This window comes from Leuresthes tenuis, unplaced genomic scaffold (assembly GCF_036924035.1).
Source record: "Leuresthes tenuis unplaced genomic scaffold, fLeuTen1.0.hap1 SCAF_1, whole genome shotgun sequence".
Lineage (NCBI taxonomy): Eukaryota > Metazoa > Chordata > Actinopteri > Atheriniformes > Atherinopsidae > Leuresthes > Leuresthes tenuis.
In genome coordinates, this window is record NW_027325355.1 from 11,116,023 (window position 1) to 11,143,480 (window position 27,458).

Below are 27,458 nucleotides of genomic sequence, written 5' to 3' on the forward strand. Positions count from 1 at the left end.
TGAAACTGAGACTCTCAGATCACTTCGTGTCTGCCAACAAAGCAGCAGCAGCTGAAGATGACCAACTTCCTCATGTGTCACAGGGTGATCAGACGTTGCAACAAAAGAAATGCAGGTGGTAGAGAGAAGAGAGAAAGCTTACAGCACATGGTATTCCCAAGCAGTCTCCCATCCAAGTACTAACCAGGCCCAACCCTGCTTGGTTTCCGAGATCAGACGAGGTCGGGCATATTCAGGGTGGTGTGGCCATAAGCAACAATATCTGTGAACAATGTGCATTATATAGGTACTGGAATCATACGGTTACTCTATGTAACCAGATAATTGCCGAGAAAGGCTGATATGTATTGGGCACATCTTAATACCTGATGTGATTATTCTCCCCAGCGGAAACTGAGACTCTCAGATCACTTCGTGTCTGCCAACAAAGCAGCAGCAGCTGAAGATGACCAACTTCCTCATGTGTCACAGGGTGATCAGACGTTGCAACAAAAGACATGCAGGTGGTAGAGAGAAGAGAGAAAGCTTACAGCACATGGTATTCCCAAGCAGTCTCCCATCCAAGTACTAACCAGGCCCAACCCAGCTTGGTTTCCGAGATAAGACGAGGTCGGGCATATTCAGGGTGGTGTGGCCATAAGCAACAATATCTGTGAACAATGTGCATTATATAGGTACTGGAATCATACAGTTCCTCTATGTAACCAGATAATTGCAGAGAAAGGCTAACTTGTAGTGGGCACATCTTCATCCCTGATGTGATTATTATCTGTAGTTGAAACTGAGACTCTCAGATCACTTCGTGTCTGCCAACAAAGCAGCAGCAGCTGAAGATGACCAACTTCCTCATGTGTCACAGGGTGATCAGACGTTGCAACAAAAGACATGCAGGTGGTAGAGAGAAGAGAAAAAGCTTACTGCACCTGGTATTCCCAAGCGGTCTCCCATCCAAGTACTAACCAGGCCCAAACCTGCTTGGCTTCCAAGATCAGACGAGGTCGGGCATATTCAGGGTGGTGTGGCCGTAAGCAGCAATATCTGTGAACAATGTGCATTATATAGGTACTGGAATCATACAGTTCCTCTATGTAACCAGATAATATCCGAGAAAGGCTGATATGTAGTGGGCATATCTTCATCCCTGATGTGATTATTATCTGTAGTTGAAACTGAGACTCTCAGATCACTTCGTGTCTGCCAACAAAGTAGCAGCAGCTGAAGATGACCAACTTCCTCATGTGTCACAGGGTGATCAGACGTTGCAACAAAAGACATGCAGGTGGTAGAGAGAAGAGAGAAAGCTTACAGCACATGGTATTCCCAAGCAGTCTCCCATCCAAGTACTAACCAGGCCCAACCCTGCTTGGTTTCCGAGATCAGACGAGGTCGGGCATATTCAGGGTGGTGTGGCCATAAGCAACAATATCTGTGAACAATGTGCATTATATAGGTACTGGAATCATACGGTTACTCTATGTAACCAGATAATTGCCGAGAAAGGCTGATATGTATTGGGCACATCTTAATACCTGATGTGATTATTCTCTCCAGCGGAAACTGAGACTCTCAGATCACTTCGTGTCTGCCAACAAAGCAGCAGCAGCTGAAGATGACCAACTTCCTCATGTGTCACAGGGTCATCAGACTTTGTAACAAAAGACATGCAGGTGGTAGAGAGAAGAGAAAAAGCTTACAGCACCTGGTTTTCCCAAGCGGTCTCCCATCCAAGTACTAACCAGGCCCAACCCTGCTTGGATTCCGAGATCAGACGAGGTCGGGTATTTCCAGGGTGGTGTGGCCGTAAGCAACAATGTCTGTGACAAATGTGCATTATATAGGTACTGGAATCATACAGTTCCTCTATGTAACCAGATAATTGCCGAGAAAGGCTGATATGTAGTGGGCACATCTTCATCCCTGATGTGATTATTATCTGTAGTTGAAACTGAGACTCTCAGATCACTTCGTGTCTGCCAACAAAGCAGCAGCAGCTGAAGATGACCAACTTCCTCATGTGTCACAGGGTGATCAGACGTTGCAACAAAAGACATGCAGGGGGTAGAGAGAAGAGAAAAAGCTTACAGCACCTGGTATTCCCAAGCAGTCTCCCATCCAAGTACTAACCAGGTACATCAGATCGCTTCATGTCTGCCAACAAAGCAGCAGCAGCTGAAGATGACCAATTTCCTCATGTGTCCAAGATCGGACGTGTTCAGGGTGGTTTGGCTGTAAGCAAAAGTCACCATGACAAATATATATTATATAGCTGCTGGAACCATATGTTTCTTCTAGTTTTTCACATAATTGGCTTGAGAGGCTGATGCTGATCCTGCACATGTTCTTCTCTCTCGTGTTGGTTCTCTGCAGCTGAAAGTGAGACTCTCAGATACCTTTGTGTCTGTCGACCTCTTCTGTTCCCTGTGTGTAGTTTTGTGTTCAGCGTCACACAGAGAGACCGAGGCTGCTTAGTTAGATGAAATCATCACAAATTGCTCATTTTTAAACAGTTACATTATATTTTAGAAGTCAGAACACAGTAATAGATGTTGTTTCAGCATCTATAAAAAGCTGATTTGTGACTGATTATCTCGCTTACGGCCATACCACCCTGAACACGTCCGATCTCGGAAGCTAAGCAAGGTTGGTACTGGTTAGTATTTGCATGGGAGACCGCCTGGGAATATGAGGTGCTGTAAGTTTTTTACACCTGCAGGAGGCGCTGCTGCTCACTCAACACAGACAGCTTCTTGACATACATCACATTGGGAAGGAATCAGTCAAATAAATTCACTTTTCAATCTTTGTCAAAGACTGGAAATGAGCGCACACATAAACCTCATTTAGGTCACTCATTCATATCATCTTCCAGCACTGCTCAGCTCACAGTGACTTCATCTGTCTGAATTCTTCTGGATACCAAACACACACAAATATTATTGTCTCACGTTAGTCTGCAGACTGTTAACAGATCTTCCTGCAGTCTGCAGATTCATCCCATTTCCTTCCTTCCTAAGAATCCCTGCTGATATCCAAGGTGCTGATCCCAGATCTGCTCAGATGTCCCAGGTTCTCCTCTGCTTTTATCCTCACACACTGAACTGTCTCCTCATCTATGTGTTAACAACCAGAACCCACTGATGTGGGCTCAGAAATAAAGTTTCCAATGTTTTCCAAACACAACTGAATACATTTCAGAAATGTACTGAGGCCAGATAGAAAAAGTGCACGTGCAGCCACTTTAAACTGTCAAATAGGCAATTTAACGGCAGTTATATTTATGTTTCGCCACTAGATGCAGCTATGATTTTATGGCCATAGAGGAAGTCCGTATAACACGTTTGTTTTAAGTGTTTTGATGTTTATATTTATTGTTTAGCAATGTTTAAAGGATATAGTTAATAACATTTGGTGTTAGGTAAAAGTTAAAAGTTAAAACTTGATAAGTTTAGTTTAAGGTGACCGTGGTGTCACTTCCGGTTTTAAAAAGCAGTCCGGTAAACTGGTATCATTGATATGGATCCAAATAAGAAAGCAATCAACGAAGACCATAAGCGGTTTTAAGTTTACCGGTTTGTCCACTTGCAGGCCGAAGTGGTATATAAGTTTATGTTTGTAAATAATATATTTTCTTTTAGTTGAGGCATGTGTAATGTAATATTTGTACATCATTTGTGTTTTATCAGTTCTACGGTGTACTTGTGGTGAAAGCCGACGATGAAGACCACAGTAAAAATCTGTGAAAAGAACACAAGTCTCGTATCTGTGAACAAGCCGGCATATGTTTTTTTCCAAAGACCACGTCCAGCATTTGATTGAAATTGACCTCTCTGTCCCCTGTATTTCCACACTGCTGGTGTATCAGTGAGAACACTGAAACGCAGAATGCGACAGTGGGGCCTCTCAAAAAGGGAAGGCTACAGTAAAATGACAGATGATGAACTTGACAGCTTGGTCTCTGCCATCAAGCAAGACTCCCAGAATTTGGGTTGGTGCTTTTTACAGAAAGTTTTTCTTTGCATTATATCATGCACTTGTCCATAGCATTATAAAAAGATTTTTGCTATAAAAGTAACATTTGAAATGACAGGGCTTTCCACAGGCGCCGGCTGCCGCCCATATAGCCTCCACAACTAAGTCTAGCTGAGGGCCGGCTACTTTAATGACTGCTATTTTTATAGCCTAAAGGCTATCAATATTATTTTTTCAATTTTCTAGTCTGTGCCTTAGTGGAGAGTCCTGGACATTATCATAACAACGGTCATCATAGCATGTATACCTGAGAAAAAGTGAAATGCCTAAATTGTTTGTTCACATGATTATCAATCAATATATCTTAAATAAAAGTGGTTTTCACTTCTTTTTCTACAGGTCACAGAATGGTAAAAGGTCGTCTTAGGGCTTTAGGCCACAGAGTTCAGTGGACAGAGTGTGGGATTCGATGCACCGGGTTGATAGTCTAAGAATACTACAGAGAATGACAAGCCTCGGATGTGTTGTGAGAAGGACCTACAATGTCGCAGCTCCTCTGTCACTCGTACATATAGATACCAACCACAAGTTGATCAGGTAAGCTGACAGCAAAGGACATCACATGGACATTATATATTTATATATTAATTTAAAAAATGGTCTATGGCATACATTCTGCAGATTTCTGGAATCTGGTGTAATGGACCACGATGTAGCTGCATTAAACAATTGATACATTTTTATTTCACAGATATGGTGTGGTAATGTTTGGAATAGATGTTTTTTTAAGAAAGGTCAGTGTCCCCATGGAGATTATAGTGTGTGATATAATATTCAACTTAATTTATTTAAAGCTATACTTTTCTTTTGTAATCTTAAAATGCTCCTAATAAGCTTATGGCGCACTAAAATGGAAAAGCAAGCCACCAGGTGTTGAAACTACACGCGAACTACAACGCAGGCCGTGCTAACATTAGCCTGGTAGATCACAAGTTGTTTATATTCAGACACGGCAAGCACAAGAATAGCCTTGATGGACGTGGTAACTGGACCGCTGATAACTTGACAACATTCTCCGCTCCGACATCCGGGGGAGATGGAACGCACCATCACTTTCTCACCTCACACGTCAGGGAGGAGGGGAGCGTCACAGGTCAGGCAGGGGCAAGAGGGTGAGACTTTGGAGGGAGGGGGAGTTGTTCATGTTTAAATTTTTACTAAGTGCTGTGCTACATGCCAGAAAGGTAAGTATAGCTTTAAGTCTAACATCACACATGGAACAATATTTCATTCATTTATTATTCTTATATTATTGTAGTTAATGTTTAATGTGTTTTTTATGTGGTTTTTATGTTTTCCAAATGCTCACAAAGATCATGTACCGACACGCTGCCAATAACAACAAGGCATCAACAGCCCAAGATTTCTTCCTTCAGACTGTAGAGACGCATGGTTTTCCATCCAGGTAACATGCTATGTTTTGTTTTGAGGTTGCTGTTTTTATGTTTACATTGTTATATTTTTACAAGATGTTAAAAGAAATGTAAAGTCAACAATATTGTTGACTTTACATTTCCACTGACATAATCACAATATTATATCTATGTCTTTACAGTGATCTGCTGTTCAAGGATGTTTCAGTCTTATAATATAAGCATCTTTATGTATTGATAAATTCCTTTACAACTAGTGTCTCCTCCAGGATTAGCAGATGATGAAACCTGTATGAAACACATTCCTGTACAACTTGGACCTGTGCATTGGATCTCTTTTTATCATAGTAGTATTGGAGACTAGTGTGTACATATACATAAATATTTATCATGTCTATCTATTCTTTGCTGCTCAGGTCCCTGATCGTAGTCAGGTCATACTCCCATGATTAGATGGAGAGGACAGCTGATTTTCCTTTTCCTGCCTTTTGTGTTGAAGGACTGAGTCACACAGTTTTGTCAACCACATATTTAATTTTTTGGACTTTTTTGAAAGAGTATCCATACCAAGGAGTAAAATTGTACAATCCTCTTTTTCCTAAATCAGTACCAACTTGTGCGCACCGCATGGAGTTGACGCTCAGATTCCGGCCGGCAGAAATTGCTGCTCCTTGATTGGATGATTGGTTGGCCCATGGTTGGGCACCGGGTTAATTGTGCAGGCTTTTGAGTAGTTCTCCTTGTCGCTGATATTTACCATGGGATTGTTTTTCCTGTTTCCTTCTCCTTTGGCTTCTGTGTCCAAATTCCAAATGGAGAGCATGGAAAAATATATGCATTACAAATTGATATGGAAGAAGAAATCAAATAGATTCAATTAGTGACACAGAGGTGAGAAGGTAAATAGCACAGACACTCTCAGCTGAATGTTTCACTTTTTCAACATTAACCAATTTAAGCCCTCTCTTTGGAATTGGTCAATCACACACTCTGGTGTGACTTGACAACTGACTAACCTCATCCACTCATTTTCTTTCCAGAACATAAACATGACAGCGCACAACTGAAGATTTGAACTCGGATCACTGGATTCAAAGTCCAGAGTGCTGACCTTTACACCATGGAACCCCTTCCACAGGCAAACTATGCTCTTAGTCATCTAAATGCTTGACAATATAAAGGTTTAAAGCAAAGTGGGGTTTTTTTGGGGGTAAAAACAAAAAACACTTGGTCGAGGCAGATGGCCACCCTTCCTGAGTCTGGTTCCTTCCTGTTAAATGGGAGTCGTTCCTTTCCACAGTCGCCTCAGGCACGCTCAGGATATATAAGTCTGCCACGACTTCTTTGTTAGAAGAACGGGCAGGGTTATCGGGAGAATTTTGGCCCATACATGCATTCGCCAGTGTGTTAATGATGTCCTCATACTTTAATATTCATCCTGCAAATTACGAGCGGACTGACAAATTGTCATTCGCTTTTCGCCACAGTATCCACACCTTAGACAAGATGGCTGCAGGCACTTCCGTGAAGTCTGACGTCAGTCAAGTTTCATTCAATATATTCAGAGTTTCATTCATTCAAAACTGAGGTTGTTCTCTTTGGACCTGAGCGCTTCAGGGAGAAATTGTCTAGTTATATAGTTGCTCTGGATGGTATTTCCTTGGCTTCTGGTTCTACAGTGGGGAACCTTGGAGTTGTTTTTGACCAGAATTTATCATTTGACGCACATATAAAACTGGTTTATAGGACTGCCTTCTTTCACCTTCGTAATATTGCTAAAATCAGGAACATCCTGTCTCAGGGTGATGCAGAGAAACTAGTTCATGCATTTGTTACTTCAAGATTGGACTACTGTAATTCCTTATTATTGGGCTGTCCCACATATTCTCTGAAAAGCCTCCAGCTGATCCAAAATGCTGCAGCCAGAGTTCTGATGAGAACTAACAGGAGAGATCATGTTTCTCCAGTTTTAGCTTCTCTTCATTGGCTCCCTGTTAAATTCAGAATAGAATTTAAGATTCTTCTTCTCACATATAAAGTTCTTAATGACCGAGCTCCATCATATCTTAAAGATTTAATTGTAAGATATTTTCCTAACAGAGCACTTCGCTCCCAAACTGCAGGTTTACTTGTTGTTCCCAGAGTTTCTAAAAGTAGAATGGGAGGTAGAGCCTTCAGTTATCAGGCCCCTCTCTTGTGGAATAAGCTGCCAGTAAATGTCCGGGAAGCAGACACCCTTTCCACTTTTAAGATTAGGCTTAAAACTTTTCTTTTCGATAAAGCTTATAGTTAGGGATGGCTCAGGTAATCCTGAAACATCCCATAGTTAAGCTGCTATAGGCTTAGACTGCTGGGGGACCTCATCTGTCACACCTTTCCTCACTTTGCTCTCTTTTTCCCCCTGTTTAATTTCAAAATTGATTTTATGTACATGTGACATTATTGTGGTTATTAACCTATGTTTCCCTGTTCCAACAGATATCCTTTGAATGGCGTTATGGTGTTTTTCCCCCCTCTTTTCCCTCTTTTCTGTCTTCTCAAACCCCAGCTGGTCGAGGCGGATGGCCACCCTTCCTGAGTCTGGTTCTGCCAGAGGTTTCTTCCTGTTAAAAGGGAGTCGTTCCTTTCCACAGTTGCCACAGGCACGCTCAGGACGGGAGATTGGACTGAAGACACATTTCGGTGCAATCTGTTGGTTTCCTTAGCTAGGATATTAATTTTTTGAATTAGCTCTATATGAATTAATTGGATTATGATTACAATGAATTGAATTCCAATTGGCTTGAATTGGACTATATTACTTAAGTGCCTTGAGATGACAATTGTTGTAATCTGGCGCTATATAAATAAAATTGAATTGAATTGAATTGAATTCAATATATTCAAAGTTTCATTCCATATATTCAAGGTTTATTCAATATATTCAGAGTTTCATTCAATATATTCAAGGTTCATTCAATATATTCAGAGTTTCATTCAATATATTCAAGGTTCATTCAATATATTCAGAGTTTCATTCAATATATTCAGAGTTGCATTCAATATATTCAAGGTTCATTCAATATATTCAGAGTTTCATTCAATATATTCAAAGTTTCATTCCATATATTCAAAGATTAATTTCCTGAACGGCATGCCATAATATATATATACATATATATATATATATATGAGAGAGAGAGAGAGAAAAAAGTTAAGAATCAAGATCGATTTGATGTAAACTGATGTGAAAAACTGTTCCATGTAACTGTTACTACATTAAACTCTCAGGATTGATATTTTTCTTTGAACAAGTTGATCATGGGACAGTGCGAACGCAGTCCCCCACTACCACAAATTATGCAGTCGAGATTCCCACATTTCCACGGTCGTGCAAAGCTACCACAGAAAACCAATTGAATCGCTCTGTTCACTGACCAATCAGGTGGCTCACTGACCTTTGACCGTAGACTACCAATAGCTTCGCCGGACTCACCAGGCAGCTAATCACATGTCAGAGAAAGCGAAGAGACGGTGTGAGCGAAATTTGGACATTGTTTTTGCCAATGACTTTGACAGTTTATCTGTTAAAGAAGTTAAAAACAGAAAGATAATTTGCTACAAATTTGACGGAGTTAACCGTAGTGTTTTTCTGTGATAATCTTTTCATTGAAAGGTAAGTATAAGAAGCTTCTCCCACTCGGTAAAAAGTCGTCGTAAATTTTAACTGAAGACTCTTTTTAAACATAAACATTTTCTTTCTTACACTCATATTACCGAAAAGTCCGTTTATAGTCGTTGTATCGCGTTAAATGGGTCAACCAAAACACATATATGTATTGTATGTATGCTTGTATGCATGTATGTTTTTGTACGCACGTGTGTGCATACACATCTCCCTCTCCATATATTTATACAGGAATATACATATATCTATATATAGCCCACATATCAGCTATACATGTGTGTGTATAACAGATATATAGATATTCAATATCATGTGCAATGTGCGATGTGCAATATTTTAACTGTATGTGCAATATTATTTCACTTTTCATTATTTTCACTATTCAGTGTTATCATTATTATTACTACCTTGTACAATTACATTCATTATCTGGTGCAATACAACCTCTCAATAGCGCTGATAAATTAATAGATTAATAAAGTTCTTATCTCGATAGGCATACAGACATTTAATACCAAGATGTAATGCCACTTTACTGCTAATATGAATTGCTGCCCCAATAAATTTCCCTTTGGAGAATAACATTGTTTAACTATCTAGATGGCAAACCCCACAATCTGCATTGCCAACCCAGATGCTCCTGAAAATCGGCAACAGGCCATTCTGATGGCGAGCAAAGAGGCCCGTCTTTATCGGGATAAAAGGCTGGTCTTCCCTTCGCCTCCCCCGGAGCTGCTGAACCAAGCCACTGCCCTGGCCCACGCAGAAAAGCTCCTTCAAGCGGAGGCTATCACTGCTCCATCCCGTCAGCAGTGCCTGGGAAAGCTGCCAGTGCCGTTTGGTCAATACAAAAATGCACCGTTCCACTGGCTTGTGGCAAACGATGTGGGCTACATGAAGTAGTAAGCATTTTAGATTTAAGACAAATTTGGTGGCATGTTTACACATCTGTTTCATTCTTGGTTCAATTACTAATCTGTTTGTCACAGTCTGATGATATAAATGATGCTTGTTTGAATTAAGGTAATATATATCATTCCAGCATAATTGACAAGCACAGGGTAGAGAAGTCAAGCACACAAAAGAGAGGAGAGGCAGTGAACCAGTGGGTGAAAGACTTCCTCGCTGAGTATGCAGAGAGCTTCCCACAAGTCTCCATTGTCCTTGAGGCAAACATCGACAGGTGCATCTATGGTCAGAAAGGCTTCGAGGACAGCAGCTTTCAGGAGATGTGGGAGCTCTACAGTCAGCATGGAAGATTAAAGAAGAAGCCAGAGCAGTTCACTGACAGCGAGAGAGACAGAGCACAGAAGGCCTACAGCTCAGTGAGGAAGTGGTTGAACACACCGGTGACCCACATCACAAGTGTGACGATGAAGAGCTTCAGAAAGTATATTTATGAGAAGGAGAAAGTAAGTGTTCAGAAAGAGAAGGGTTAGAATTACACAGAAAATAAAAAAATACTCAGGGTTGTAAGTAAGCTTGTTTGTGTTTGGTAAGTGAAACATGGTATATCATACATTCTGATTGTTACACTGACTTATTGTCCAGCAACTGCAGGAAAGCACCTCTAAGTCTAGTCCTTCATTATGGCCCGGTGATGAAGCTGAGATGGTAGCTGCATACGAGTCTGTGAAATGTAAGTAAGACACATCAGTCAATTTATATGAAGTAGTTTTATGTAAATAAGTCATAATATAAGATAAAAAATTTGATACATTTTTAGACTCTACCCAGTCCCAGGAGTCTAAGACTCAAGATTCTGGGTCCAGAGACAAGGTAAAGCTGCCAGACTCCAGTGTTTCCCAAAGGCTTTTTCACCCCTCTTCACTGCCCAAGCTGCCTGAGTCCATCGCACCACCCAAGCTGCCAGAGTCCACCGCACCACCCAAGCAGCCTGAGTCCACCGCACCACCCAAGCTGCCAGAGTCCACCGCACCACCCAAGCTGCCAGAGTCCACCGCACCACCCAAGCTGCCAGAGTCCACCGCACCATTCAAGCAGCCTGAGTCCACCGCACCACCCAAGCTGCCTGAGTCCACCGCACCATTCAAGCTGCCTGAGTCCACCGCACCACCCAAGCAGCCTGAGTCCACCGCACCATTCAAGCAGCCTGAGTCCACCGCACCACCCAAGCTGCCAGAGTCCACCGCACCATTCAAGCAGCCTGAGTCCACCGCACCACCCAAGCTGCCTGAGTCCACCGCACCACCCAAGCTGCCAGAGTCCACCGCACCATTCAAGCAGCCTGAGTCCACCGCACCACCCAAGCAGCCTAAGTCCACCGCACCACCCAAGCTGCCAGAGTCCACCGCACCACCCAAGCTGCCTGAGTCCACCGCACCACCCAAGCTGCCAGAGTCCACCGCACCACCCAAGCTGCCAGAGTCCACCGCACCACCCAAGCTGCCTGAGTCCACCGCACCACCCAAGCAGCCTGAGTCCACCGCACCACCCAAGCTGCCAGAGTCCACCGCACCACCCAAGCTGCCTGAGTCCACCGCACCATTCAAGCAGCCAGAGTCCACCGCACCACCCAAGCTGCCTGAGTCCACCACACCACCCAAGCTGCCTGAGTCCACCGCACCACCCAAGCTGCCTGAGTCCACCGCACCACCCAAGCTGCCTGAGTCCACCGCACCATTCATGCTGCCTGAGTCCACCGCACCATTCAAGCAGCCAGAGTCCACCGCACCACCCAAGCTGCCTGAGTCCACCGCACCACCCAAGCTGCCTGAGTCCACCGCACCACCCAAGCTGCCACACAAGAAGCGCATATCCAGGATCCCGCCCAATCAGCCGGAATCTGCTGCACAGCCAACTGAAGCCCCGTCCGCATCCCAAGGCCAGGATTATCCACTGAAACCACCTCTAAGTGACTCACCTGTAAGTAACATTTACAGTGAATGCAAACATAAGTGTGAGACGCTTCTTTAAACTGTGCTCCATGTGTATCATTGCATGTTGCAAATAATAAAAACAACTTTGCTTTGTACGTGTTGTGCGTGTTACAGGTGGAGTTAGAGGGCTGGGTACGTCTTTGGGAAAACCCAAATGGCATTCCAGCAGCTGACATCTCATGGCTCCAGAACCTCCAGGCTTCATCGGAGGTGCTCTGCCTGTACCACACCTGTTTTTCCACAGCCGTGTCTTTGCGTGGCGCCCTGTAGGAGTCTGGAGATGTTCCCTGAAGTGTCCTTGTGGCGATGAGTGTGTTGGAAAGGGTCGTAATGTGTACCTGTACAAGTCTGGCTACCACCACCGGGTATAACTCAATTCAGCTGTGTTAGAGTAAAAGCATCATGGCTGAATAATGATTACATTGTATCTAAACATGTAAAAGGAAAAGTTCCTTGAAAATCATCTGGATTTGATGATATATTGTTATATGTTATTATCATTATTGCTATTATATACACACGTGGACAAAATTGTTGGTACCCCTCAGTTAAAGAAGGAAAAACCCACAATTCTCACTGAAAGCACTTGAAACCTACAAAAGTAACAATAAATGAAAATTTATTGAAAATTAAATTAAATAATCAAAATCAGCCATTACTTTTGAATTGTTGATTAACATAATTATTTAAAAAAAAATAATGAAATAGGGCTGGACAAAAATGATGGTACCCATAACTTAATATTTTGTTGCACAACCTTTTGAGGCAATCACTGCAATTAAACGATTTCTGTATTTGTCAAAGAGCGTTCTGCAGCTATCAACAGGTATTTTGGCCCACTCCTCATGAGCAAACTGCTCCAGTTGTCTCGGGTTTGATGGGTGTCTTCTCCAAATGGCATGTTTCAGCTCCTTCCACAGATGTTCAATGGGATTCAGATCTGGGCTCATGGAAGGCCACTTTAGAATAGTCCAACGCTTTTCTCTCAGCCATTCTTGGGTGTTTTTGGCTGTGTGTTTTGGATCGTTGTCCTGTTGGAAGACCCATGACCTGCGGCTGAGACCAAGCTTTCTGACACTAGGCAGCACATTTCTCTCCAGAATGCCTTGATAGTCGTCAGATTTCATTTTACCTTGCACACATTCAAGACACCCTGTGCCAGATGCAGCAAAGCATCCCCAAAACATTGCTGAGCCTCCTCCATGTTTCACCGTAGGGACAGTGTTCTTTTCTTCGTATGCCTGGTTTTTGAGTCTATGAACATGGAGTGTATGTGCCTTACCAAAAAGCTCCAGTTTGGTCTCATCTGTCCAAAGGACATTCTCCCAGAAGCTTTGTGGCTTGTCAACATGATTTTTTTCAGCAGTGGTGTCCTCCTTGGTCGTCTCCCATGAAGTCCACTTTGGTTCAAACAACGTCGAATGGTGCGATCTGACACTGATGTACCTTGGCCTTGGAGTTCACCTTTAATTTCTTTGGAGGTTGTCCTGGGCTCTTTGGATACAATTCGAACGATCTGTCTCTTCAATCTGTCATCAATTTTCCTCTTGCGGCCACGTCCAGGGAGGTTGGCTACTGTCCCGTGGGTCTTGAACTTCTGAATAATATGAGCCACTGTTGTCACAGGAACTTCAAGCTGTTTAGAGATGGTCTTATAGTCTGCACCTTTAAGATGTTTGTCTATAAATTTTTTTCGGATGTCCTGGGACAATTCTCTCCTCCGCTTTCTGTTGTCCATGTTCAGTGTGGTACACACCTTTTCACCAAACAGCAGAGTGACTACTTGTCTCCCTTTAAATAGGCAGACTGACTGATTATGAGTTTGGAAAAACCTGTGATGTCAGTTAAAGGACACACCTGAGTTAATCATGTCACTCTGGTCAAATAGTTTTCAATCTTTTATAGAGGTACCATAATTTTTGTCCAGCCCTATTTCATTAGTTTTTTTTTTAATAATTATGTTAATCAACAATTCAAAAGTAATGGCTGATTTTGATTATTCAATTTTCAATGAATTTTTATTTATTGTTACTTTTGTAGGTTTCAAGTGCTTTCAGTGAGAATTGTGGGTTTTTCCTTCTTTAACTGAGGGGTACCAACAATTTTGTTCGCTGATCTGTACTCCAGGTACGTCACATTTGTGACGTATCCAACTACACGATGCCGATGGAGGTCCTGTGCTGTGGGCCTTGCACAAAGTCAGCCAGGGGTGGAGAAGGTGGCACAATAGGTCGGTGGCTTGCATGGGATCCTGTTATTATAACACAACTGAGCGAGGCACATCAAGCTGTGTTCCCTGCCTGAGTTCACTCAGCATCGTGTGTGCACGTGTCAGTCTTTAAAGAAGTTATTCGAACCGACCTAAAGTTACCAATTTTTCCTCCACTAACAGGCGTGGTGTGGACAAGAATGCTGTGCATCTTCTGAAGGACCGAACCGAAGGGAATACTATGGTCCAGGTGTGGCGTCAGATACAGGAAAACCACACAGAGAAGCACCTTCAGTGCAAAGACCTGTACACCACACTCCTTATGAGCTTAGTGAAACCTGGAGGGATTGTTTCTGCAGTAGGTCACACATTTCAGGCTCCGCCTCCTCCAAGAGATCTCTGGTCTGCACGGCTCCTGCGCCACGCCTTCCTGCTGGCAGAGGCCGACAACGTGCAGGACGACAGGAGCCAGATCCTCTCCACTTTTGGCACTGTGCTAAAGATGGATTCCACCAAGAAAGTATGTAAATCAAAACACAATCATAGATTGTGGCATACAGAACATATTTCCTATTATAAACATATTGTCATGCACTGTTAAATTATAGAAGAACAAGCAACTAAGTTGGGATCCAAACTCCAAATGTTTTTAAGGTAGTGAAGAAGCTGTCTGGTGAGGGTCACGGCTCAGGTTCACCAGCATTGGAAATGAGTACTCCCAGATAGTGACTTTTGTGCTGACCTGTGAGGAGTCCACAGAGAAGCTGGGACCTATGTGCCGTGGAGTAATGGAGAGGTTTCGGCTGGCCAACCAACCTGTCCCCAGCATCCTGAATGTGGACCGTGGGTGTTGCCGTGCACAGGGCCCAACAGCTGTGGAGACTTTGTTCCAGTCTTGGGTGGACAGTGGAATGGTTGTGCGTCTGCACATCTTTCACTGGATTCACCGTTTCGATGCAGCCGTCCGCACAGAGTCTCACTCCAAGTACGCAGTGTTCAAGTCTGCTCTTGCTGGGGCGGTGCTGGCGTACAGCCGAGCAGACATGGAGCTCCTCATCAAGGCTGTCAGAGCCAAGGACCCGACAGCTCTGAAGGCTGTGACAGATGAGGACATCATCCGCCTTTTTATTTCCAGGGAGCAGCTGAAACATGACGTGCGACGGGTCACACAAGGGGCGCAGGAAACGTTTAGGCTCATCAACCTGGCCATTGAGGAACTGAAAGGTCCCGCTGGGCTGGATGAGAGTGGAGTCAGCCTCTTCAAGACACCTGGTATAAAGACCTGACACTCAAAGTTACAACATTAATACTAGTTGTGTGGCATAAAAAAAGTCTACACAACAATCGGTTTGTGTGTCTGTACGTCATTTGTATTTGCAGCGGCCGTTGATGAGATGTGGGCGGCGCAGCGGCGACACCTGGAGTGCATCCAGGATCCTCCAGACATCTACATGTATAGGGTGGCGCGTACAGCGACCATCAACAAAGTGGATGTGCCCTACTACAAATGTCTGCGTGGCAACAACAGCCTGGAAGGATTCCACAAAACTTTGCCCAACATGCTCCCAGGTACACAGGTGTAGTGTGGATATTTATAAAATGTCACACGTGTCACTGTGAGTCATCTCATGTGTTTTATTGTGATGTTCAGGTCCCCACTGCGCAGCCCGGCCCTATCAGGTCTATCTGATAAGTGGCATTGCACGGTGGAATTCTGACCGCCGCTCTGATGCAGTGTTTGGGGGAAAAGGACGGCACCACAGAATCTATTCTGCACCGCTTATCGACCGCCTCAACACCCGCTGTCGGCAGCTGTTCGGAGAGACTGTGGAGGGAAACTTCCAGGCTCCCGCTGATGTCCCCTCTAATGAGCTGCTCGGGTTGGGATACCTGTTTAGTCAGAGTACAGGAGAATCGGGCCCTTTTTCTCTCGCAGACATCGTGAACGATGGGCCGGATCCAGAGGAGGAGGTGCTTCAGCCTGGGCAGCATGATCCAGATGTGCCAGATGAGGCTTACGAGAGTGACGTGGAGACCCGTAACAATGCGCTGAGTGCTGAGCTGCCCCACATCCGGCTCTCCAGCAATGAAATTGCTAGTGCTCACCTTCCAGTCTTTGTGAGTAGCTGTTTGTTTGTTGATGTGGATGTACATTTTATTCCAGGAGTTAAAGCCGTTCAACTGCTACGTATGAGCCAGTGTTAGACGAGTTTTCAAATGTTGCCACTTTGCCAGGAGTTAAATTAGACATTAAAACAACAGTTAAACAGTAGCAAAGTATTTAAAGCTTGTGTAGAAGAAGGAAATAATCACTGAGGAAAAAGCTTAACAAGTGAACGTGGCAGTGTGCAAAGTCAACATAACGTTACAAAATCTAAAAAACTTGCAGTCACAAGAGACAGAAGCAGATGAAAAGCAAATAAGGCTAGATAAATCACACCTGCAACAGGCATAACATTTGTGTGTCACTGTTTGCACAGGAGGATGTCTGCAGTCCAACTCCTCTTCCTGGCTTTCAGCAGCTGGAAAAGTTCTGCTCTCTTCTGTTGGACATTGGCCTGACAGAGGACAAGCTGTCACTCACCACCGAGCAGAGGAACAATATCCTGGAAGCCTGGAATGCCGTGGAGGAGCACGACAAGCAGCCTCAGCAGTTCAATCAACTGTACAGGACGCACTGGGGCAACACTCTGTACTGCCGCACTAAAAGAGACGATCTTGTTGATGCTGCTGTGATACAGAAAGTAAAGATGGCCAAACGCTACGCACCAGCACAACAAAACATAAGTGCTCAGCACAACAGGCTAATGTACACACTGGTGAAACTTTTGTGGCTGCATTGTCCTCATGGGTCACGCACCAGTCCGGAGAAGACGACCATCCTGGAGGCATACGAGCGGGTCCAGCACCGGATTTTAGTGGATGACCCTGTTCTCTGCAAAGCTGGCATTCCCCTACCTAAAATAAACGTCAAGACCGTGCGGGACTTCATCCAACACCAAGAGCGGCTCGTCAACATGAAGGCAACAAGACGACCATCCACCATCACAAAGATCACCTCCATCTCATCAACAGACCTTCCTCCTGCCCCTGATCAGCCTACAGTCCTCCCTCCACCAGACTACCAGCTGATGAAATATGTGCCCACACCAAGCACTGCCGGGACAAAGGTTTTGAAGGGAAGGTCGGACATAACGATGCCCGTCTCCCGGCCGCACCTAAAAGTGCCACAGCTAATAAGAAAAACCCCCGCCACCTCGACCATCACCAGGCCTGTACCGTCCCTGTCTGCATCTACAGCAGCCCTTAAGACTGCAGGGCACTCTTTACGACCCATATCACCTGCCATTCTGGTGACCCCTGTGATAGCTGGTCCCTCTACATCAGTCCTTCCCATCACCTGTGCTATCACCAGCCCTTTGCCCTGCCCTTCTGTATCAGCAGCTCCCTCTGCGATTGCAGGCCCCTCCACACAGACCACAATGGCTGCCCGTCAGGTGATCCCTAAGCCGGCCGATACGCCTGCAACAGCTCCTCCAACTGCGTCCACACCGCCTGATACACACACCACCGGCACGTTGCCCAGCACTGGCGGTCATTTAGCCTGGGCGAGAGCTACGCACTACAAGCGCAAACACCAGGGGCATCCATTAGAAGTTGGAACCAAATTGTCAAGGGTGCAAAATATTCCAATCTGTACACTCTGTGCCCAACCAACACAGGGACACAGAAGATACAAGAAAAAGACATTCTGCCCCGTAAAGATGATGTCCTCATCAAAAGGTCTGAACAACAGAGTTTATGCTAGCTATGAAGACTTCACCTCTGCTGTAGACAAGTTGGAGGACTTAGATGTAAATATACCTTAACAATCTGTAAATATTCTGTAATAACTCACTGTACATATAGAAATGATATGTACATAGTAATTGTAAATAGTTTTATATTTTTATAAACGTGATTTTTTCATGTTCAAAGCAACTTTACTGCTGTGTAAAATATCCTATTTGACTTACTGCTGTGTTGTGGTTCACTTCAGTTGATTGAAATTGTTTTTGAATTTTATACAAAGATTTAAATCAAGTTTTAAATTGTAGTGCTTTGATGTCAGCAGCTTAGTATAATAAAACGTTTGAATTTTCATTCTTAGCCAGGTTTAATGACACTTTGTATTACACTGTAGTTTATTTTAAAGTTCCCAATTTCATGCACTTTGTTCAATAAAACTGCTGCTATAAGCATGAAGCATGAGTTCTGTAATATAATTTAATGTTTTTGTGATTGTTGAAGATTTGGAACACAGATGCAGACATAAGGTAAGATAAGGTTGAGGTAGATGGTAAGGGATCAGGAGTTAGAGGGGTTAAAGAACAAGTTTAACTCAGTGGCCTCCTTCCATTCCCTGGCCACTCTTTTTTTTCATGGCCACCGATGGTTCTCAGACCACTCCACACCTCCCTCATGTTGTTTTGTTGGAGTTTGCTCTCCAACTTTCTCCAACTAAGCGCATGTAAAACAATATTACATCATTTTGCGCATGTAAACAGATAAGAATCGGCTTCAGAAATATTTAACTACTTTTAACCAGCCTTCAGCCATCCTTAAATATATCAATTGTTCTGTAAAAAGCATAAATGGCATTGAAAAAAAAGATCACTCTCACAAATATGCTTTAAATCAAATTAATTATACTTTGATTGTTGGTAGCAAACAGTACAGTAGCAAGTGAATAAATGACATCGATTGTGTTTCATGTGGCAAGGCAAGTTTATTTGTAGAGCACAATTTGTACACAAGGCAATTTAAAGTGCTTTACAGCTACATAAAATCACAAGAAGGCAAATAAAATAATTCCATAAAACAAAAAATAATCATTAATCAATTGAATGAAAAGTGAAGAGAGTCATATACACAGCTAAATAGAACTGTTTTCAGCCTGGATTTAAACATAGTCAGAGTTGAGACCTGTCTCACATCTCCTGGAAGACTGTTCCAGATTTTAGGAGCATAAAACTAAAACGCAGCCTCACTTTGCTTAGTCCTGACTCTGGGCACCAGCAGGAGACCTCTCCCTGAGGTTCTCGGAGTCCCAGCTGGTTCATATGGCTCTAACATGTCAGAGATGTACTTTGGCACTAAACCATGAAGATACTTGTACACAAGCAGAGCTGTTTTAAAGTCTATTCTCTGAGCGACAGGAAGCCAGTGCAGAGACCTGAGCACCGGACTAATATGGTTGTATTTCCTGGTTCTAGTCAGGACTCGAGCAGCAGCGTTCTGGATGTACTGCAGCTGTCTTACAGCCTGTTTAGAGCCCAGTGAGCAGGCCGTTACAGTAGTCCAACCTGCTGGAGACAAATACATGGATTAGTCTTTCTAAGTCTGGTTTAGACACTATTCCTTTGATTCTGGCCATGTTTTTTAGATGGTAAAAAGCTGCTGATGTTATTGATTTAATGTGGCTGTTAAAGTTCAGGTCTGAGTTCAATATCACCCCTATATTTCTAACCTGATTATAAGGTTTTAGAGAGAGAGTCTCAAGTTGACCGATAACACTGTCTCTTTGTTTCTGTGGGCCACAGACAATGATTTCAGTTTTGTCTGGAGAAAATTGTCTTGCATCCACACACTGATCTGTTCGATGCAGTGACACAATGTATCTACAGGCCCGTGTTCTTCTGCCGTCAGTGACACGTAGGTCTGAGTGTCATCTGCATAGTTGTGGTAGGACATATTATAGCTGCGTATTAGCTGGCCAAATGGGAGCATGTACAGATTGAACAATAGGCGTTACAGGATCGACCACTGTGCTCATACAATCATAATTATGATACTGTCATATTCCCAGGTGGATTAAAAAGGTATCATATCAAATACCTTATTCAAAGCTGTGGAATGTAAGTTTCTGGAAGGACAGACAGTTTTTATGAAACTCTTTAGAAAACTAATTCATTATAGAGAATTCATTGAGGTGCTATCATATTTGTTATAGTGTGAGACTCAAAATACCCATTTTCTGTTAAACAATCAATAAATAAGGTACAATTACACATAATATTGATCATAGACAATCTGCCAATTACATTCATCAATAATTGCACTACGAACCAGCTCACCCCCTCACAGAGACCATAACTTGCCAGTGGTGCAACAGCTGGTTCAAATCCTGCCTGTTATCTTCAGGATAACTTTACATTGAATGGAACAAAAATATTTCAATACTGAAGTGGAATGAATTTATAATGGTGCCACAAACTATCCATCCTTCCATTTGCTTTACATGGTTTCAGGGGGACTGGAGCCTATCTGTCACAGAAACTCATCAACATTTGAATCCAATAACAAGTCTGAAACTAAATGAAAAACGGCAGACCCAAATGAATGTTGGCATGATATAGGCTATGTCAAATCCAAAAGCAATCCCTGTTTCACTTTTTGAACTTCTCCTTTCTCAGGACAAAAATAAATGTGAGGATCAAAGCCAACAATGACCTGGGACATCTCAGCAGATCCAGGATCAGCAACACGGAGACTGAGAGCCAAGAACAAACAGAGGTCAACATAACAAACTGTTTAACAATGACAATGACGTAGAAGATATACAAAAAAATGCATGTGTATATATGACTCTACTGTGAATTTACACCTTCTTTTCTATTATAAACAGGAGAGATATGTTAAAAAAAAATCATGAAGTTATATTATGACAAAAAGCAAGTACCACGTGTGAGATGCTGCAGGGTCAAGAGACACTGTGTGCTGAGAGTCCTCTTATCTATCTTATTTCAACTTCTGTCTAATCCTTGTTTGACTGAATGTCGCATAACCTTGTGTGGCCAGTGATCTCATAGGATGGATGACTTTATTAATCCCTTTGGGAGGTTGCCTCTAGGAAATTGAAATCTCCATCTCACTCAGGCTCAGCACCGTTATATACAGAAGTGGAAACTAAATAGCGATAGCATCATTGTTTTTTTTTTTTTAACTCAGACAAATCTGTGTCAGCTTCTTGATATGACATGCAGACTCCTTGCTGTGAGAATAAATGTTTGGTATTGTCTCCAACGACTCTGAGCCTCATTTTGAGAGAATTTTCTTGACACCAACACAACAGACATTTGACATAGTTTCACAGCTTGAAGTTGAGCCTCGTGCCCTTTTAGTGTTGGAACAGCCTTAACTTTCAGCTTTAGTCATGACAATCAAACAGGTGTCTGGAAAGTACAGGGAACAACTCCAAACCTTTTTCAGACTGCGTTAAAAATTTCTAAGTCTTTGGGAAAGATTAGCACAAAGATTAGAACCAAACACAATTTTTTTTTTTTTAATATGGTAAATGGTAAATGGACTTGTACTTGTACTTGTACTTGTATAGCGCTTTTCTAGTCTAACTGACCACTCAAAGCGCTTCACTACATGCCACATTCACCCCACTCACACACACTCATACAGCACGTCTTAAGATACACATAACTACGTGCTTTTTCTAATCATTCATACACACATTCATACCCCCAATGTTACACTGGGGGAGCAACGTGGGGTTCAGTGTCTTGCCCAAGGACGCTTCGACATGTATCCCGGGGACATGTATCCTGAGCTACAGCCGCCCCTCTCTGTAGCAAGAAGATGAAACGCATGAGAAATGTTGACATCTAACCTTTAATAAAATGCAGAACAATGAAATACAAACAAGTGTAAAGCTAGACTTTACATCAAACTGAAATGATATATTGCTTTCTAAAGATGTTGTATGTTTACAAACATACCCACAGCTGGTGCACAGCTACTTTGTGAATTTTAACTTTAAACAAAACATATATGTTCAGTGTAATAGAATAAAATATGTATCTACTTTCAAAAAGATTGCATTTTCAATTCAATTTTATTCATATAGCGCCAAATTAAAACAATGTCATCTCAAGGCACTGATATTGTTCTATCTATCAACTCAGAACTGATGCCATATTTATCTTGAACGGTGGGAGATCCGTCCATAGTTCCCAACTATCCCAACAAATTATAAAGCACTTTTAATGATTCTTCAAACATGTGCTACCCACAGAACATTCAGAACAAAAGTCCTGACAAGAGAAGGTGGTAATCCACAAAGAAAATTTTTAATCTGAACAAGGGAAATTCTTCTGATTTGTAGTTCCTGTTGCTGCTCCCAGGTGAATGTTTTCTTATCTGCCGTAAAATATATTGTTGATTTAAACCAATAATTTATCCGCAGTGTGAGTACGTTGGTGAGTCTTTAGGTGAGACAATTGAGTGAAAGCTGCCCCACACTGACCACAGCTGTAAGGTTTCTCTACTGTGTGAATACGTTGGTGTTTCTTAAGATTAGATGATTCAGTGAATGCTGCTCCACACTGACCACAGTTGTAAGGCTTCTCTCCTGTGTGAATACATTGGTGTGTCTTTAGACTGGATAATCGAACAAAACCTGCTCCACACTGACCACAGCTGTATGGTTTCTCTCCTGTGTGAATACGTTGGTGTATCTTAAGATAGGAAGATGTTGTGAATGCTGCTCCACACTGACTACAGCTGTAAGATTTCTGTCCTGTGTGAATACGTTGGTGTATCTTAAGATTGGAAGATGTAGTGAAAGCTGCTCCACACTGACCACAGCTATATGGTTTCTCTCCTGTGTGAATACGTTGGTGTATCTTAAGAGAGGAACATGTTGTGAATGCTGCTCCACACTGACTACAGCTGTAAGGTTTCTCTCCTGTGTGAATACGTTGGTGTTTCTTAAGATTGGTAGATGTAGTGAAAGCTGCTCCACACTGATCACAGCTGTAAGGTTTCTCTCCTGTGTGACTACGTTGGTGTTTCTTAAGATTGGAAGATGTAGTGAATGCTGCGCCACACTGACCACAGTTGTAAGGTTTCTCTCCTGTGTGAATACGTTGGTGAGTCTTAAAATCGGATGATGTAGTGAAAGCTGCCCCACACTGACCACAGTTGTAAGGTTTCTCTCCTGTGTGAATACGTTGGTGTGTCTTTAGACTGGATAATCGAGCAAAACCTGCTCCACACTGACCACAGCTGTATGGTTTCTCTCCTGTGTGAATACGTTGGTGTATCTTAAGATAGGAAGATGTTGTGAATGCTGCTCCACACTGACTACAGCTGTATGGTTTCTCTCCTGTGTGAATACGTTGGTGTGTCTTAAGCTCGAAATATGTAGCGAAAGCTGCTCCACACTGACTACAGCTGTATGGTTTCTCTCCTGTGTGAATACGTTGGTGTGCCTTTAGACCAGATAATTGAGTGAAAGCTGCTCCACACTGACCACAGCTGTATGGTTTCTCTCCTGTGTGAATACGTTGGTGTTTCTTAAAATGGGAAGATGTAGTGAAAGCTGCCCCACACTGACCACAGCTATATGGTTTCTTTCCATTGTGAAGCCTCTGATGATACCTCAGATGTGATGATCTTTTGAAAACTTTCCCAGAGTGTTTACAAGAGTTACATCTGGAGCCCTCTTGGGCTATATGTTTCTGCAATGACAGAGAGGAAGAAGGATTAGATCCTTTTGAAGTTCACACAAAAGATTTCTCTAAGCTAACCAACATATTCTAACTGGACGTGTATAGACCGAGCCACAGGTCTCAATATCTCAGATCAAACGTGTTGAGATGCTGAGAGTGTGTTTAGAAGTGCCCTCAGTTGTCAACACTGTGCTCTGATGTCTTCTACACACGTTCAGGTTTTTAAGCAGTAAACTCTTGCTTTTTGCTCTTTCACTAATTATTTTTTGTCATGATGAAATTCTGAAAATGAACTTGTGCTACAATATTTCTAAATGATAGAATGAAGCACAGTCTTGTCCAAGTTGTTCAGTTAAACACCATGTAGAGGTTGGACTGAAAAAGGTTGATGATCACTGGTTTAAATGAATAAAAGTAACAGTGGTGGTAATACATGACATTCATTACACTAACCCTTTGTTCCAGCTTACAACCCAGAGGTCTGCAGCCATTGAGCTCAACAGCTATCAGGGAAACAGTTTTAACTCAACCTTTGTTTCTCTCTAAAACTCTTTACCCTGAGGTAGAGAGATCTACAAACCTGTCATCTAACCATTAAAGACCCAGAAGTATTACCACCACCAGGTTTAATTCATGTAATCCAGACTTTAAACACAAACAATGAATATAAGCTCCTGAACCTCTCAAATCTGAAGACTGAGAGCCAGAAAATGTCCCACCACAACAATCTGGCCACTGAGTTTCTTCCAGCAGATCATTCAGCCTGCAGCATAGTTTCAGTCTAAGCAAAATCTGTATCAGAGAGGGTAGATGAAACCAGGAAACACTTTGCTGACACTTTTTCCACATTTGAAGTAAAAGCAGAACAAGCGGACGATACACAGAGCCTCGACACTCGTCCTCGTGTCTTTAATGTCCTCCACACTGACCTGTAGCCCGGTGGAACCAGAGGATGAACCAGCTCTGTTCTTAGTGGAGGTGTTTGGATCCTGGTTCTGCCGCTCCATTCTGGTCCTGGTCCTCCGACTGATGGACTCTGTCTGCAACTGTCAGTACATACAATTGAGAGTGAACAGTTAACAGTGTTCCCTCATAACCCTGTCTTGTCTGACCATTTTTTAATAACTTTTGAATTTACATTACTTGACTACACGGTTTCTGAGAAGAATTCTACATATAGAAGGTGTCTGTCAGAGAATGCTGTAACCAGATTTAAAGAGTTGATTTCATCATCCTTTTCTTCACTGCCATGTGCTGATATGACAGAGGACGGCTACCTAAATTTTACTCCAGTAGAACTTGACTCTCTTGTTGACAGCACTATAGCTTAAATGCGTACAACACTGGACAACGTTGCCCCTCTAAAAAGGAAGGTAATCAGTCAGAAGAGGTTGGCTCCTTGGTATAATTCACAGCTGCGTGCGTTAAAGCAGACTGCAAGAAAGCTGGAGAGACAGTGGCGTTCCTCTAATTTAGAAGAGTCTCAATTAGTCTGGAAAGATAGTTTAATAACGTATAAGAAAGCACTTCGTAAAGCTAGAACTGCTTATTATTCATTATTGATAGAAGAGAATAATAATAATCCCAGGTTTCTTTTCAGCACTGTTGCCAGGCTGACAAAGAGTCCGAGCTCTGTTGAGCCATGTATTCCTTTAACTCTCAGCAGTGATGATTTCAGGAGATTCTTCATCAATAAAATTGTTTCTATCAGAGAGAAGATTAATGGAATCCTTCCCACTATTATCACTGATGTATCATCAAGTAGAGCAGCTTTAGAAGTATCTTTCGAACCTGAATTGTATTTAGACAGCTTCTGTCCAGTTGATCTTTCTGATCTAACAACAGCAATAGTCTCTTCTAAACCATCAACTTGTATGTTAGACCCCATCCCAACCAGACTGTTCAAGGAGGTTTTCCCCTTAATTGACACTTCCATATTGGATTTGATCAATCGGTCTTTGTTGATAGGATATGTACCTCAGACTTTTAAGGTTGCTGTAATTAAACCTTTACTTAAAAAACCTACTCTTGATTCAGAAGTGTTGGCTAATTATCGACCTATATCCAATCTCCCTTTTTTGTCCAAAGTTCTTGAAAAAATAGTTGCAGTTCAACTTTGTGATCATTTACATAGAAATAATCTGTTTGAAGAGTTTCAGTCAGGATTCAGAGTGCATCATAGCACAGAAACGGCACTGGTGAAAGTTACCAATGATCTCCTGTTAGCTTCTGATAGCGGACTTGTTTCTGTGCTTGTCCTGTTGGATCTCAGTGCTGCATTTGATACGATCGATCACAGCATTCTGTTACAGAGACTTGAACATGTTATTGGGATTAAAGGAACTGCATTAGGCTGGTTTAAGTCATATTTATCTGATAGATTCCAGTTTGTTCTTGTAAATGAAGAATCTTCCTCACACGTTGGAGTAAGTCATGGAGTTCCTCAGGGTTCTGTGCTTGGACCAATTCTTTTTACTTTATACATGTTTCCACTAGGTAACATTATCAGACAGCTTGGCATAAATTTCCATTGTTATGCTGATGATACTCAGCTGTACTTATCTATGAAACCAGATGAAACCAACAGGTTGGTCAGACTACAAGCCTGTCTTAAAGACATAAAGACCTGGATGACTCAGAACTGTCTGTTTTTAAATTCAGACAAAACTGAAGTTGTTCTCTTTGGACCTGAGTGCTTCAGGGAGAAATTGTCTAGTTATATAGTTACTCTAGATGGTATTTCCTTGGCTTCTAGTTCTACAGTGAGGAACCTTGGAGTTATTTTTGACCAGAATTTATAATTTGACACACATATAAAACTGGTTTATAGGACTGCCTTCTTTCACCTTCGTAATATTGCTAAAAATCAGGAACATCCTGTCTCAGGGTGATGCAGAGAAACTAGTCCATGCATTTGTTACTTCAACATTGAACTACTGTAATTCCTTATTATTGGGCTGTCCCACATATTCTCTGAAAAGCCTCCAGCTGATCCAAAATGCTGCAGCCAGAGTTCTGATGAGAACTAACAGGAGAGATCATGTTTCTCCAGTTTTAGCTTCTCTTCATTGGCTCCCTGTTAAATTCAGAATAGAATTTAAGATTCTTCTTCTCACATATAAAGTTCTTAATGACCGAGCTCCATCATATCTTAAAGATCTCATTGTAAGATATTTTCCTAACAGAGCACTTCGCTCCCAAACTGCAGGTTTACTTGTTGTTCCCAGAGTTTCTAAAAGTAGAATGGGAGGTAGAGCCTTCAGTTATCAGGCCCCTCTCTTGTGGAATAAGCTGCCAGTAAATGTCCGGGAAGCAGACACCCTTTCCACTTTTAAGATTTGGTTTAAAACTTTCCTTTTCGATAAAGCTTATAGTTAGGGATGGCTCAGGTGATCCTGAAACATCCCATAGTTAAGCTGCTATAGGCTTAGACTGCTGGGGGACCTCATCTGTCACACCTTTCCTCACTTTGCTCTCTTTTTCCCCCTGTTTAATTTCACAATTGATTTTATGTACATGTGACATTATTGTGGTTATTAACGTATGTTTCCCTGTTCCAACAGGTATCCTTTGAATGGTGTTATGGTGTTTTTCCCCCCTCTTTTCCCTATTTTCTTTCTTCTCAAACCCCAGCTGGTCGAGGCGGATGGCCACCCTTCCTGAGTCTGGTTCTGCCAGAGGTTTCTTCCTGTTAAAAGGGAGTCGTTCCTTTCCACAGTTGCCACAGGCACGCTCAGGACGGGAGATTGGACTGAAGACAAGTTTCGGTGCAATCTG

General features: G+C 42.5%; 1 protein-coding gene, 1 non-coding gene and 4 pseudogenes across 2 annotated transcripts in view; all 6 read right to left on the reverse strand.

The window, feature by feature from the left end:
• Positions 1 to 27,458, reverse strand: part of LOC140296621 (uncharacterized) — a 581,862-nt gene that overhangs the window by 351,346 nt on the left and 203,058 nt on the right. The window contains exons 4-5 of the mRNA XM_072379734.1: positions 22,628 to 23,467; positions 22,447 to 22,543 (exon numbers count right to left, since the gene is read on the reverse strand). Coding sequence (XP_072235835.1) covers positions 22,447 to 22,543; positions 22,628 to 23,467 — 937 coding nt within the window. The remainder of the gene's footprint in view (positions 1 to 22,446; positions 22,544 to 22,627; positions 23,468 to 27,458) is intronic.
• Positions 136 to 254, reverse strand: LOC140299137 (5S ribosomal RNA; annotated as a pseudogene).
• LOC140290631 (5S ribosomal RNA) lies at positions 524 to 642 on the reverse strand (annotated as a pseudogene).
• LOC140301532 (5S ribosomal RNA) lies at positions 912 to 1,030 on the reverse strand (annotated as a pseudogene).
• LOC140299138 (5S ribosomal RNA) lies at positions 1,300 to 1,418 on the reverse strand (annotated as a pseudogene).
• LOC140295057 (5S ribosomal RNA) lies at positions 1,688 to 1,806 on the reverse strand. Its single transcript, XR_011912834.1, has one exon. It is a non-coding gene; the product is annotated as a 5S ribosomal RNA (ribosomal RNA).